Source organism: Cryptomeria japonica, chromosome 3, assembly GCF_030272615.1.
Source record: "Cryptomeria japonica chromosome 3, Sugi_1.0, whole genome shotgun sequence".
NCBI classification, from domain to species: Eukaryota; Viridiplantae; Streptophyta; class Pinopsida; order Cupressales; family Cupressaceae; genus Cryptomeria; species Cryptomeria japonica.
The window spans coordinates 652,722,249-652,735,023 of record NC_081407.1 but is presented as its reverse complement, the minus strand read 5'-3'; the positions used below and the strand labels follow the sequence as shown (position 1 = coordinate 652,735,023).

Here is a 12,775-nt window from a genome sequence, read left to right as displayed (position 1 = left end):
TAAAGACAACACACGTATTCTCTCAATTCAAAATCATCTAAAGGGCTCTAGTATGTGGAATTTTCTTTTATCTTGTAGAAAAATAATTACAAAATACATTACTTGAAAAATAAGAAATGGGCAAAAGGATCTCTTTTGGGAGGAATCTTGGAAAAAATACATAATCATAGAAAAATATGGACCATTCTCATAGGCCAAATAAATTTTCCCTCTAAATGGGGTGGCCGACTGTGTTTATAGAGATATTCTTCTAGCATCTCGACTTGGTGGTAGGACTTTGGGGATGAAGGTACTCCAAAAATAGAGGCTATAATGATTCATGAGTTTCTAAGAACTCAATGCATATTGTTGATCAACGAAGATGACAAAATAAGACATAACTATTCCAACTACAAGTAATATTTAGCAAAAATTGGTTACACAATTGCAAAAATGATTGATATAAAGACTAACATCCCTTCTCATTTGTGTTGGAATAAGTATTGCCTACCAAAGGATGGGGTGTCTGCATGGGACGCATTACAAAAGATAATTCTTATAACAAATAGATTCAGGAAGCTAGGTTACTCTGGCCAGGGGATTCTAGGTGTCCACTATGCAAATCATTTGAGGAATCTCCAAAGCATCTTCTACTTGGTTGCCAATTTTCTCAAGAATGCTCAAGATGGTTATGCACACAAAAATGAAATTCTAAGTTTGTTCAAATCACGACCCACACTATTTAAGTAGGCAATCTTTAATTTTTTATGGATACTTAGTTTGTCCATCTTGCTTTGGGAGATCTATAAGGAAAGGAATATAATTTTTCAAAACAAGAAAACTTACCTTCCCTCTTTCTTGGACAAGGTAGAAACCTTTATTTTTGAAACCACGGACAACATAGTCAACTCAAAAGGCAACCAAAACTTCATAGCCACTTACTAGGACAACCATATAACAAAAAGGTGGCCAGGGCTTAAACTTTCTCTTGTTAGTGGGGTTAGGGGTGTTAAGACTCTCAAGAAGAGAGTTGAGGTGAAATGGAAGCCAACCCAATTAGGATTATTCAAATTAAATTTTGATAGTGTCAAAAGGCAACTTAGGCCCCTCAAGCATTGGATGTATCATCCATGACTGAAATGGAGAAATAATATGCAGTGCCCCAAAACATCTCCTAAGAACTAAAGTAAAACTTATATTTGAATCTAAAACTATTTAAGGTCAAAATTGAAAGGTATTCTACCTTAACAACCAATACATTAAGAACAAAACACCTTCATGGGTGGAAGTTAAATGTAATTCTCTCAATGATTCAAATCCAACTATTATGTTTTGAGGATTTCATCTTAAACTACATGTACATTGAAGCCGATATAGATGGGGATACACTTGCCAATTTGACAATTAATAGATCAGAGGAATGAGAATACACATTTTTTTAATCCTAATGACCTAAGTGTTGAGAAGGATGATTGAATTGACATCATAATCATGTTGGTGAACATCAATGAATAACATTCTAAGCGTTGAGGGAAAGATGGATTATTTCAAAATAATAAAACATTAATAACATTTATTCTCCCCTGCTTTGCTTGTGTGTTTCTATTATTTCGTCATATATTCTCCTTAGAACTCTCATCCTAATGATGACTCACAGAGTGTGATTTGAAACGTTGATGATAAAAATCTTGCACACAATCGAATCCATAAGCATTATAAGAATTATAGCATGGTTTGTGGAAATCTGATAGCTTTAATCGTCATATATTTATCAAGTGTTTGCAATGTATCTCTAACCAATGCCAAATGGCCTTTCTAGGTTTAGTTATAGAGAGATGCTTGCAATGAATCTTTAAGACCCTTCATAACTTAATTGTTTTTGCTATACAATTGCCACTGGGTGAGGATTTTTTGTAGTTTGAACGTAGGCACCAAGTAAATTCAAACATTTCATCCATGTTCGTGACTTCTCTCTTAAACTTGGGGGAATTTAAGGATGTTGTAAAATAAATTACTACGATAGTAACTAAGCGATAATTCTGGGGAAATTTGAATGATATCTTAGAGGTGGCCAGATGGGGAAATAGAGTTCCTTTGTCTTTGGACTTTGGCAAGATCTTGATTTGTGGGGACCTAGCTAAATGGTATCCTTTTGTCCTCTCCAGTGGGACAACACTTGTTCTATAGAGACAACTAAAGACCTCAAAAGGTGTAGCATAGTCAACTTAGATGGATTGGACTAGATGGTGGCCTTCATAAAAGAGTGCTCTAATTAATCCTTTGCGATACATCATGGCCAATTTTTTTGTATCCAATATTTATATTATAAACATTACGTTCCAGTTTCAATTGTGTAAAGTGAATTGTAATAATAAACAAACATTAAAAATTCAAATGTGCAATTGGGTATAACATATCAAAGAGCTAAGTATATGCTTTTTATTTTTTTAAACAATACCTTTTTAATGTGACTTTTTTTCTACCAAGAGTAATTGAGAGTTTAACCTAATGACCTAAGTTTAGCTTTTTATAGGGCATGCCCCTCTTATAATCTCTCGAGCGATGTGCAATAGATCCTCATCTGCACACTAGAAAATTAGAAGTTGAACCACAATCCAAGCTACCTAAAATGATAGCCAAGTCTAAGTGAGCTAACCTAAGAAGTCACCCAATGTATCCTCTATAATATTATTAGAAAAATATGTGCTTTAAGAAATTAATTTATTTTTATTATAGTTTTAATACTTATAGTATTACTCTTGAGTCTCTTTGAAAATGATCTTCAATGTTCTAACAAGTAGTATTTTTAAAATCATTTTTTTCTTATATAATCATTAAAAACTTCTTAAATTATCATGAAATTCAAAAAACTAATATTAACACTTAAAAATACTATAAAAAACTATAGTAACACTTCAAAATGCTATCAAATAACTTGTAAATATAAATACTTATAAATATTACATAAAATTATTTTACTTAAAAAGATACTTAAATCTACAAAACCACATCATCTATATAATCTTCTAAATACAGGTTTAATCATATATTAAATATTCTAGATACACATTTAAACAGATGAATTATAGAGACCATCAAATGTGCATCCAAAAAACTGTATAGACAATATGTAGCTTATATTGTTATATTGGTTGAACATCAGCCAGCAACACCATACTATAAACAGACATAATACTGTAATTGTAAATTAATGATCCAGAATAATATCTCTACAGACTGTAAATGGGAGGATGCCAACAATTTCTTACTCTACAGAAATAAATGGCTGGGAATCCGTTGCGAAAATAAAATCCTCTATCCTAAACACAAGTCTTCGCCAGAAAATCTGGAGCATAAAAAAATACTTACAATTTGTTAACGAGAAAATCTGGAGCATAAAAAAATACTTACAATGCCAGCAACACCATACTATAAACAGACATAATACTGTAATTGTAAATTAATGATCCAGAATAATATCTCTACAGACTGTAAATGTGAGGATGCCAACAATTTCTTACTCTACAGAAATAAATGGCTGGGAATCCGTTGCGAAAATAAAATCCTCTATCCTAAACACAAGTCTTCGCCAGAAAATCTGGAGCATAAAAAAATACTTACAATTTGTTAAAGGCGGAGTTTATTGAGGGCAAATCACCATGCTGCAACTCAGATGAAGATTTAACCCTTACTGAAGAAACTAATTTTGGCTAGTAGAAATAGAAATGACTGTTAGTCTTAATGAAATAAGATTTTTTATTCCAAGTGAAAAGATTAAGCGCAACAGCCTAAAGGATCTATCTGTAAATGGCCTAATTATGGAGATCGGATGCAATCACGTCGAGATCTCCGGTTCGAAACCAGGGAAATTTATTCTTATGAGAAAATCGCGCTACCGTTGTCGTCACACGGCCTTCTATAACTCATCACTTGCAGTGTTCATGAAACGAGTACAAGTCACTAAGGAAATTAGACTGGAAAAGAATCGAACCGTGGTCTTCTGCATATGAGCGAAACTATCTGTCCAAATGAAGTAACTTGCGACGGTCTTTCAGGGCACGGCATGGAGGTCCAAGATGCAGAGAAGCCTAAAGAGGAGCTTAAAGTGCTGGCTAACACAGCCGCGAGTCCTGAAGAAAGTAATTTATCAATCCAAGAACCCTCCCAAGGTCAGCAGTTCGAATCCCACCCTGACCCCGAGGGTTTCAATAAAGACTCAGGCCGGAAACCAGACCCCGAGGGTTCCAATCAAGACTCAGGCAGCAAATCTGAACCTGAGGGTTTCATTAAAGACTCAGGCCGCAAACCCTACCCCGAGGGTTTCAATCAAAATTCAGGCAGCAAACCCGACCCTGAGGGTTTCAGCAAAGACTCAAACCCCACACCCGAACCCGAGGGTTTCAATCAAGATTTGGGGCACAAATCCACCACGCACCGCGAGTTTGAGATAGAATATGATCTGTACAAGACAAATGAAGCTGTTTTGAAAGAGCTGAAGGATCTGGAAAGCAGTACGCCTACACCGAGAATATCGACATCTACCACAAATAAAGGGAAATCGAGCAGGGGAAAGAAAGGTTGGGCAATGGCGACGGCGCAGAAGATGTGCAATTGCGCGGCCACCTCGGCGGCGGACTGCGCAGCCGTGTGCTGCTGCCCCTGCGTGCTGGCACACCTTTTAGTCCTGGCGCTTGTGAAGTTGCCCTCAGTCCTCGCCATTAAAGCTTTTCGCTATACCAAAAGAACGGCTCAGATTAGCAAGAAGAAGAAGACTGATGCAGGGGAGGATCACGAAGACGATGGAAGTATTAAGAAGATTCAGTCTTATAAGAGTGGGTGGTCTCTGTCTGTAACTCCTCATTTCAGTGGCCCTCTGGAGGGATCCCCTGCTCGCACAGTAGAGGAGCGAAAGGCAGAGAGTCAAAAGTTCTGGCAAGATCTCTATGCGGGCGGTCATCTGGGGTTTGGGGGGCCCGCCCTGGAAAGAGACCGATCCTGAGCTTTAGGACAGGATAATTTGTCAAGTGTGGATGATAAAGTTGCAGCAGCTGTGACCAAAGTCATGGTTTGCTATAGAGCATAGATGGTATTTTTTATCCTCATATTAATGCTAAATTTTATTTATATGTTATGTTATAATTTTGGTCTTAATTGAAATAAAATCGGTTATATTAATATGCATATATATAACCGAGCGAGTGAGTTGAAAGGGAAGGTTGTGGGGTCAAATTTACAACATGCTGGTTGTTAATATGAGCCATGGGAGTTGCCATTTTTTTGTAGCATCTTGTCATATGTAAACATGTGACAAGATGCGATATTAATTTTTTGTAATATCTATTTGTCAGTATTTATTATGTTCAATTTGAAATTCATCAAAGCAAAACAAATGTTAAATTAAAAATTATATCAATTTTAACAAAAATGATGGTGGCTCATTATAAGTATCACAAATATTTAAATTGTGTCATCTTGGGTCTTCAAAATTGTAAGGAAAACATATGTTTACAAGAACTTATCTCTCATGAGCATGAGTGATCCCCTTTAAACTCATTCAATTTAGGTGATTTTACAAGGTTGAAGCATTAAGAAGCATAGGGACATCGTCCACCCATCCTAGTATTATTCTAACTCAAACATGCTTAACCACATGGAGTTTCCCCCAAATTCAAGTATCATTAGCTTGCTATGTAGTTATATCTTGATGAAAGATCACACAATTGTACACACTATGAAAACAACTTAGTAAAGATAAAACTTCCTTAAATAAGTGTATTAAATTATTGATCAATAACAAAAAATAAAATAAAATGTATTAAAGTAATAATAAACAATTCACCTTAAAATTTAAAAATCATCTTAATCCATTAGTATACAATATGTGAACAATTTTGTAACCAACATTATTCAACTCCTATTCAATTTTTGTTGGACTACCTCTAGATGTCGAAATATAAATAAGGGGTTTAACTATTTGACTAGCTCCCAAGAAATCACTTCCATTCTTTTTGTTTAGCTATCAAAGAATCATTTAGTGAAATTTAATTACATAGTGGTTTCATAATCTCTAGTCTTAGTTATAATATTTCTATCCTTTCATTTGATTTACCTTAAGTTATTTGGTCATATTTCAATTTCCTCTTATTGTTTCTTAGTATTATTAGTGTGTATTTTTGTCCATGTACCCAAGATCTTGTAGTTTATTTGAACCTTTGTCTTTGAATGTAGAAAGGATCACAACATATTTGGACATGAGTGTAGTTATGTTATTGTCTATGGATAACATGACTTTGTGTTTCTTAGGTGACTTCTAAGAATTTTTCCATATTCTATATATATTTCTATATTTATATTTTTATCTTTATGTTTTTATGTTTTCCATTATTATAATCAACGTGAACATGGTAACATCACATAAGTATGGGGACATTATTCAAATGCATTATAGTTAGCTCAAATAATTGTATGTAAATCCATAGAGGGATTAACCTAAACTTAGGATTAGCCATATGAGTGTCCTAGATGCTTAAAACATCTAACACCAACTCACTTACAATACACTGACTTGTGCAAAATTCTTATATGAGGTTTAGGCATTAAAAATAGGGTATACCAAAACATCGTACATGTTATGGTAGTTAAAACTAATCATCTATGCAATAATTAAGCTAAGCGTAGTACTATTTGAAATGCTATGATTATTATGATTTTTGAAGCTAAGCATCCATGTAATGATCAAGCTAGGGCTAGTATTGTTTGACAATTTTCTATCTCAGGTCTTTTAAGATGCTTCATCTACTTTATATATCCTAGAAGGTATAGAATCCACTTATGGATGGATTAGACAATGTAATAACCCACTTAACATAATCCAAAAACTCAACTGATATATATATATATATATATATATATATATATATATATATATATATATATATATATATATATATATATATATATATATATATATATATATATATATATATTGATTTCTTATTCTTCCTTATTCTTAATTATGTTTGATTCAATCGCATAGTTAGATACATCTATCCAAATGAGATAGGCATCCATCCAACCGGGATGGGCATCTAACCATATGTGTTAGGCATCTATCCATACGGGACTAGGCATCTAACCATATGGGTTAGGCATCTATCCATACGGGACTAGGCATCTAACCATATGGGTTAGGCATCTGTCCATACAAGAACGGAGGTTTCATCTATCCAATCCGAGATAGGCATCTACCCAAACGGGGTAGGCATCTATTCATAAGAATAGGATATTCTTTGGCCAGAGACTTTAGACTCATCTTGACCATCTGGGTCCCAAGCCACTCTCTAAAGACTACACTCCCCTGCTAGGAGTGCACCGAGGTTGCCATCCTTAGGAGTATAAAAATAATTACATAAACAAGCTTGAGTTTTGCCTCGAAATTCGGCCTAAAGCCTCGGGAAGTCAAGCGAATCCATACGAGATTCTTCTGAGTATGCATTGAATTAATTTTAACCTTTCAATTTTATAATTTGCACCATTTGATTAAAAGACCAAGGAGCTTTGAGAACCAACTACTCACCCATAACCAAATCCTAATCCCCATCCCCAAACGCCTGAGTACAAGGGACAACTCCATCCCTAGACTACCTACATACCCGTTTCGACACAGGATCAAGCCGTAAAGTATGTAGTTCTGGTTTCTAACTATGGTTTAATGTAAACTATTTGGTGGGTATGCAACCCTTTCTAGGGTCAATGTCCCAAATAGTTTCTCTACGGTTGCTACCCACGATGGTAGCTCTATAGAAAAATGGCTCAAGATGGCCTTATACTTGTGGCCTAAAACAAATAAGTTCTATTTCCTATTAAATAGGCCACCCTTAATCTATTATCATCCGTTGAAATCATGAAGATAAAATAAATTTCCAATTCATAACACACAGTCAAACCCTAATGGGGGTTTTCTAAAGTTTAACTGAGCAGATGTAAATTCATTTAAGATTTATCTTTTTAGATTTTCGATCCAAGGGGGATTACCCAACCCTTGGATTTTAACTTCCAAATGACCCTTATTTCTCCTCAACGATTTAGAGAGACGATGCCACATATGTCGTTGTTGCAGCTTTATTAAGCATTAAATGCAGTAGTTCAACATGATGACATTACCCATAAGTGTGACCCAAAGGCACCATAAATACTGAACGTTGCTAAGGTTTTTGGTTTTAACTCGTCTTGTTTAGTTGTCTATCTAATAATTTAACTATGAATTCATGAAATTATAAATAAACATTATACTAAAACAACTATGAAAAGAAATTATTACATGCAAGTAATTACTGCTTGGAATTAAAAACTGAGATATAAGTATTACCTACTAAACAATTCAACCATTTTGGAAATAGTATTTTCTTGAAAAAAAATTAAAATTGTAAAACTTGAACTATATACATCAAGGTACTAATCGCTTGAAAACTATGATACTTATAGGAGATAGCTTACGAAAATGACCATTACACTTTAATTATGAATCCTAAAACCTAAAAGGTACTAAATTGCTTGAAAGAAAATTAAATGATTAAATAGCAAGACTTCGGAAAATAATTTAACATTAACTTGTTGAAGAGAAAAACTATTTAATAATAAGCTTGAGAATAACCACATTATTGATGAACGAATTAATTCTTCCATTTGAAATAGCACTAGCTTACATATATTTGATTTTAATCAAATATATATATATATATATATATATATATATATATATATATATATATATATATATATATATATATATAATACGCCGAGAGATATCCTTATCGAGGCACTTATTAGAGTTCATGTACATGATAAAAATAGGCGCCTCGATAAGGATATCTCTGGGTGCATTATATATATATGATTAAAATCAAATATATGTAAGCTAGTAGCAGTCACGACACAACATGGGAAACAATAAAAATATTCAAAATAGAACTATATAATATTATATTATTAATGTTTGTTGCAATAATATGTAATATTATTATTACAATTATTATTATTATTTTCTATTTGTTTGTTCTAAAATAAATTATATTACAATATTATTATATTATTATGTAGAGATATATGAAATTTTAAATATCTATTTAGACTATTTTATATAATATATATGTGTTGCAAGATCAAAGCAAATACTAAAATCTAATATATATTAAACTCTATTTAATGATAATATAAAACTTTATTTAATTGCAAGTATTATGGTTATGGTTAGCATTAGGGTTAAGGTAAGTGTTATGGTTAGGGTTAAGGTTTACATCATGGTTTAGGTTAGATTTATGATTAGGGTTAGGGTTATGAACAAAAAACTATTTAATAATAAGCTTGAGAATAACCACATTATTGATGAACAAACGAATTCTTCCATTTGAAATAGCATAAATTTTATCCTTAATTATTTTCTACAAAAGATAACCTTACGTAAATATGAATCCTAATACTTGAAAAAAACTGAATTGCATGGAAGAAAATTAAATGATTAAATAGAAAGACTTTGGAAAAGAGTTTAACATTTATCAAACACACTATACCATAATTTAAATAATTTGAAGGAACTTACATTCCATTTAATAATAAACAAAATGTTTAATTAATAATAATTTATTTCATATGTTATTTGATCTCTTAATTATAATTCATCGTCAACATATTACTTATAAATAACTCCTTATCCATTTTTATCCCAAATATAAAGATTATATAACACTTAAATAATTTTTAAAAGTAAAGTCTTATTTAAATAATTAGAGAGCACATGATAAGGTCAAAAGTAAACTTTACCCAGCTATCATCCAAATATGAAAAGAAATAAAATCTTTTTTTATATTTTATTTTTTTTAATAAAATTTCCAAACACTTAAATTAAGATTATTCCTTTTAATAAATATAATTTAACAAATGATTTTAAAATTTATAGCTTTAATAGAGAAATGCAAATAAGAAAGTTTTAAAGCTTTTTAGATAACTTACTAATTATCAAAAAAGACAATCTTCAAGACAATTTTATCCCTTAGCATTTTAAATTTTAATCCTCATGTAATTAAATAATAAGTTGATTAAAACATTGGTTCAAAACTATTGGTACAATTTAAAATTAAGGGTGTTAATATCTATTTAGCAATTAATTTAATATGATTATGATTAATTTTAATACAAGAGAACATAACAACCAACCAATCAAATCAATGGTAAATTTATTATAATTGTTTTTTTAATTTATTTTATCTAAATTTATGTTTATTAGCAAAAAAAATGTTATCTTAAATACCCTGATAAAATTAAATTTAAATATGAAGGAAAGAATTTCCAAATAAACAAATTAAGGAAGCAATCTCAACCCTTAGATTAGATTAATCTTAGCGCTTAGATGTAGAGTTCACCCATAACCCTAAAATCTTTATACTAATACTAAAATTTAGGGCTTTTCTTCCATTTTATTGCCGTGAATCTTGCAACCTCTTTGGAAGTTGTACAAAGCTCCTTTGGGGCCGCAATGTTCTTTCAACAGGAAGTCACAGTCATAGACACCCCCCCCCCCCCCCCCCCCCCCCCCCCCCCTCCTATAGGCTTGACATGTAATTTTTTTTAATTTATTTATCTAATGGTTTTCTTTTATTAAATTGCATTTTTTTTAAAAATAATTTATTAATTGTTATAATCATATACATGTGTATCTATTCAGCCACATAATGCTAATCACAACATTGACTTAATATTAAGATTACTAGAATTAATATACATATATCCTTCTTCTTCTAAATTTATATATATACAATTTTAAATGGATAAATAAATAAATAATTACTTAAATGCTTATGCAGTACATGAAATAAAATTAGATGTATACAATTTCACTATGATAACACCCTTTCATTCAAAAATTAATTTTTTTGGGGGGTTCAAAGATTAATTAATCTAAGGGAATAAAAGGTATTAGCTAATCATAGAGACTTTTTCACTTTCAAGTAATATTGCAATATATAAACTATCATGGATGTAAATTAGAAACATAAGAAGTAAAATTTACTTTTTTAACAAAGACAAGAAATGGAGCCCTTATATTATTTAACCCATCCCCTTTCAATTTTTTTATTTTTTTTAAACTAACTATATTTTAAAACTACATTTAACCTCAATTTTTTTTCTATAAATTGATTATTTTTGGCACTAATATTTTATAATGAATTCATTATTTTATTTTCTCTATAAGAAATTAGAAAATAAAAAGATTAAATAAAGAGAAGGGCTTATAAAGGAAGATGTGAAATTAATTTATATTCATATTCATTTGCACATTTTGTTTTAGAAAGAAAACTACTAGTTTATTGATTAAAAAAAGGTAAGGTATGCACATCTATTCACACATGCACACATATTCCTTCTATCAAAATTTGAAACAAGATGGTACATGCATATATATTTCCTTATCAAAATCTGAAAACAAAAGAATGCAAAAACTCTATATTATGCAAATAAAAATCTCTCCCCTCTTCCTAAATTAAACAATATCAAAATCTTTCTCCTTTAAACTACCTAATTTTTCAAAGAAAAAAAACATGCATGCTAATAAAAATCTCATTTTTGGAAGAAAAACATACAAGTATGGAAAAAGGGAACCTGGATCCACAAGATGAACCAAAATCTTGTTGATGAATCGCCCCTTGTTCTCCCAACTAACCTTCTTCAATCCTCATCTTGCAACGTGACAAGATCTTCTCCAAGACCTCTAAAAATCCTATCTCACACAATGCAAAATGTCTACAAAATTCCTCCTACATCTAACATGATTTGAAAACAAAAACTTTCTTGAGAATTCAAAAGACTACTTAATCACATAAAACAATCAACTCCCCTTTTCCGAACATCTAGTATTCAATAAATAGGAAAAGAGAATCATTTCCCACTACAAAGATAATTAAATGATTCACATATTTTATTTTTTTCCCCAAATAATTCAATGCAAAAGTAGGGGTTACATGCATATTAAATTTGAATTTGAAATACATTCATGCAAGACATTTTCCTTACATCTTGTCATAGTGGTGGTTACATTTGACCATGCATTTAAAAATCCGAATTTGAATCTCTTCTAGAATCTTCTTATTTCTCCTAAACCATGTGCTCAATTAGAATATTGAGGAAATAAACAATTTCCAAGTAAATTATGACCTCACATGCGAGTTACCACCTATTACTCATTTTTATTTAAAATTTTGACCTTATTTAATTTATCATTTCATAATAATAATAATAATAATAATAATAATAATAATAATAATAATAATAATAATAATAATAATAATAATAATAATAATAATAATAATAATAATAATAATAATAATAATAATAATAATAATAATAATAATAATAATAATAATAATAATAAGTTTTATCAAAGTCTCTGAAAATGACAGACAAGTTTATAAAGTACTTGACTACCCAACAGTGAGAATAAATAATTCATTCATACATGATGTGTATTGCCTACACTTTCTAATTAAAGTTTGTCAAATATTTTCTATACTCATGTGTCCTAAGAAAACTCATCAAATGATGTATCCTAGAAGGCTTAACAGATGTGAATGGTGAGTCCTCCTTTTCAATTAACATAATGTGTAATAAGTTTTATACCATGACACATATTATTTATGGAGTTGGTCACTTGATACCTAAACACTACACACAACTAAAAGTCTTGGCAACATTGATTCATGCATACATGTCACTACTTTTATTCATAATCCTATCAAAATTTGGC

General features: G+C 31.1%; 1 protein-coding gene across 1 annotated transcript; it reads left to right on the top strand.

Moving 5' to 3' along the window:
* Positions 1-3,605: 3,605 nt before the first annotated feature.
* LOC131033803 (uncharacterized) lies at positions 3,606-5,108 on the top strand. The gene has a single exon (XM_057965089.1). The coding sequence runs from the start codon at positions 3,986-3,988 to the stop codon at positions 4,976-4,978; it is 993 nt and encodes a 330-aa protein (XP_057821072.1). The 5' UTR covers positions 3,606-3,985; the 3' UTR covers positions 4,979-5,108.
* The last annotated feature ends 7,667 nt before the right edge of the window (positions 5,109-12,775 follow it).

Excerpts from the sequence above, each read along its gene's own strand:
- LOC131033803 (XM_057965089.1), top strand. The coding sequence starts at position 3,986 with ATGAGCGAAACTATCTGTCCAAATGAAGTAACTTGCGACGGTCTTTCA.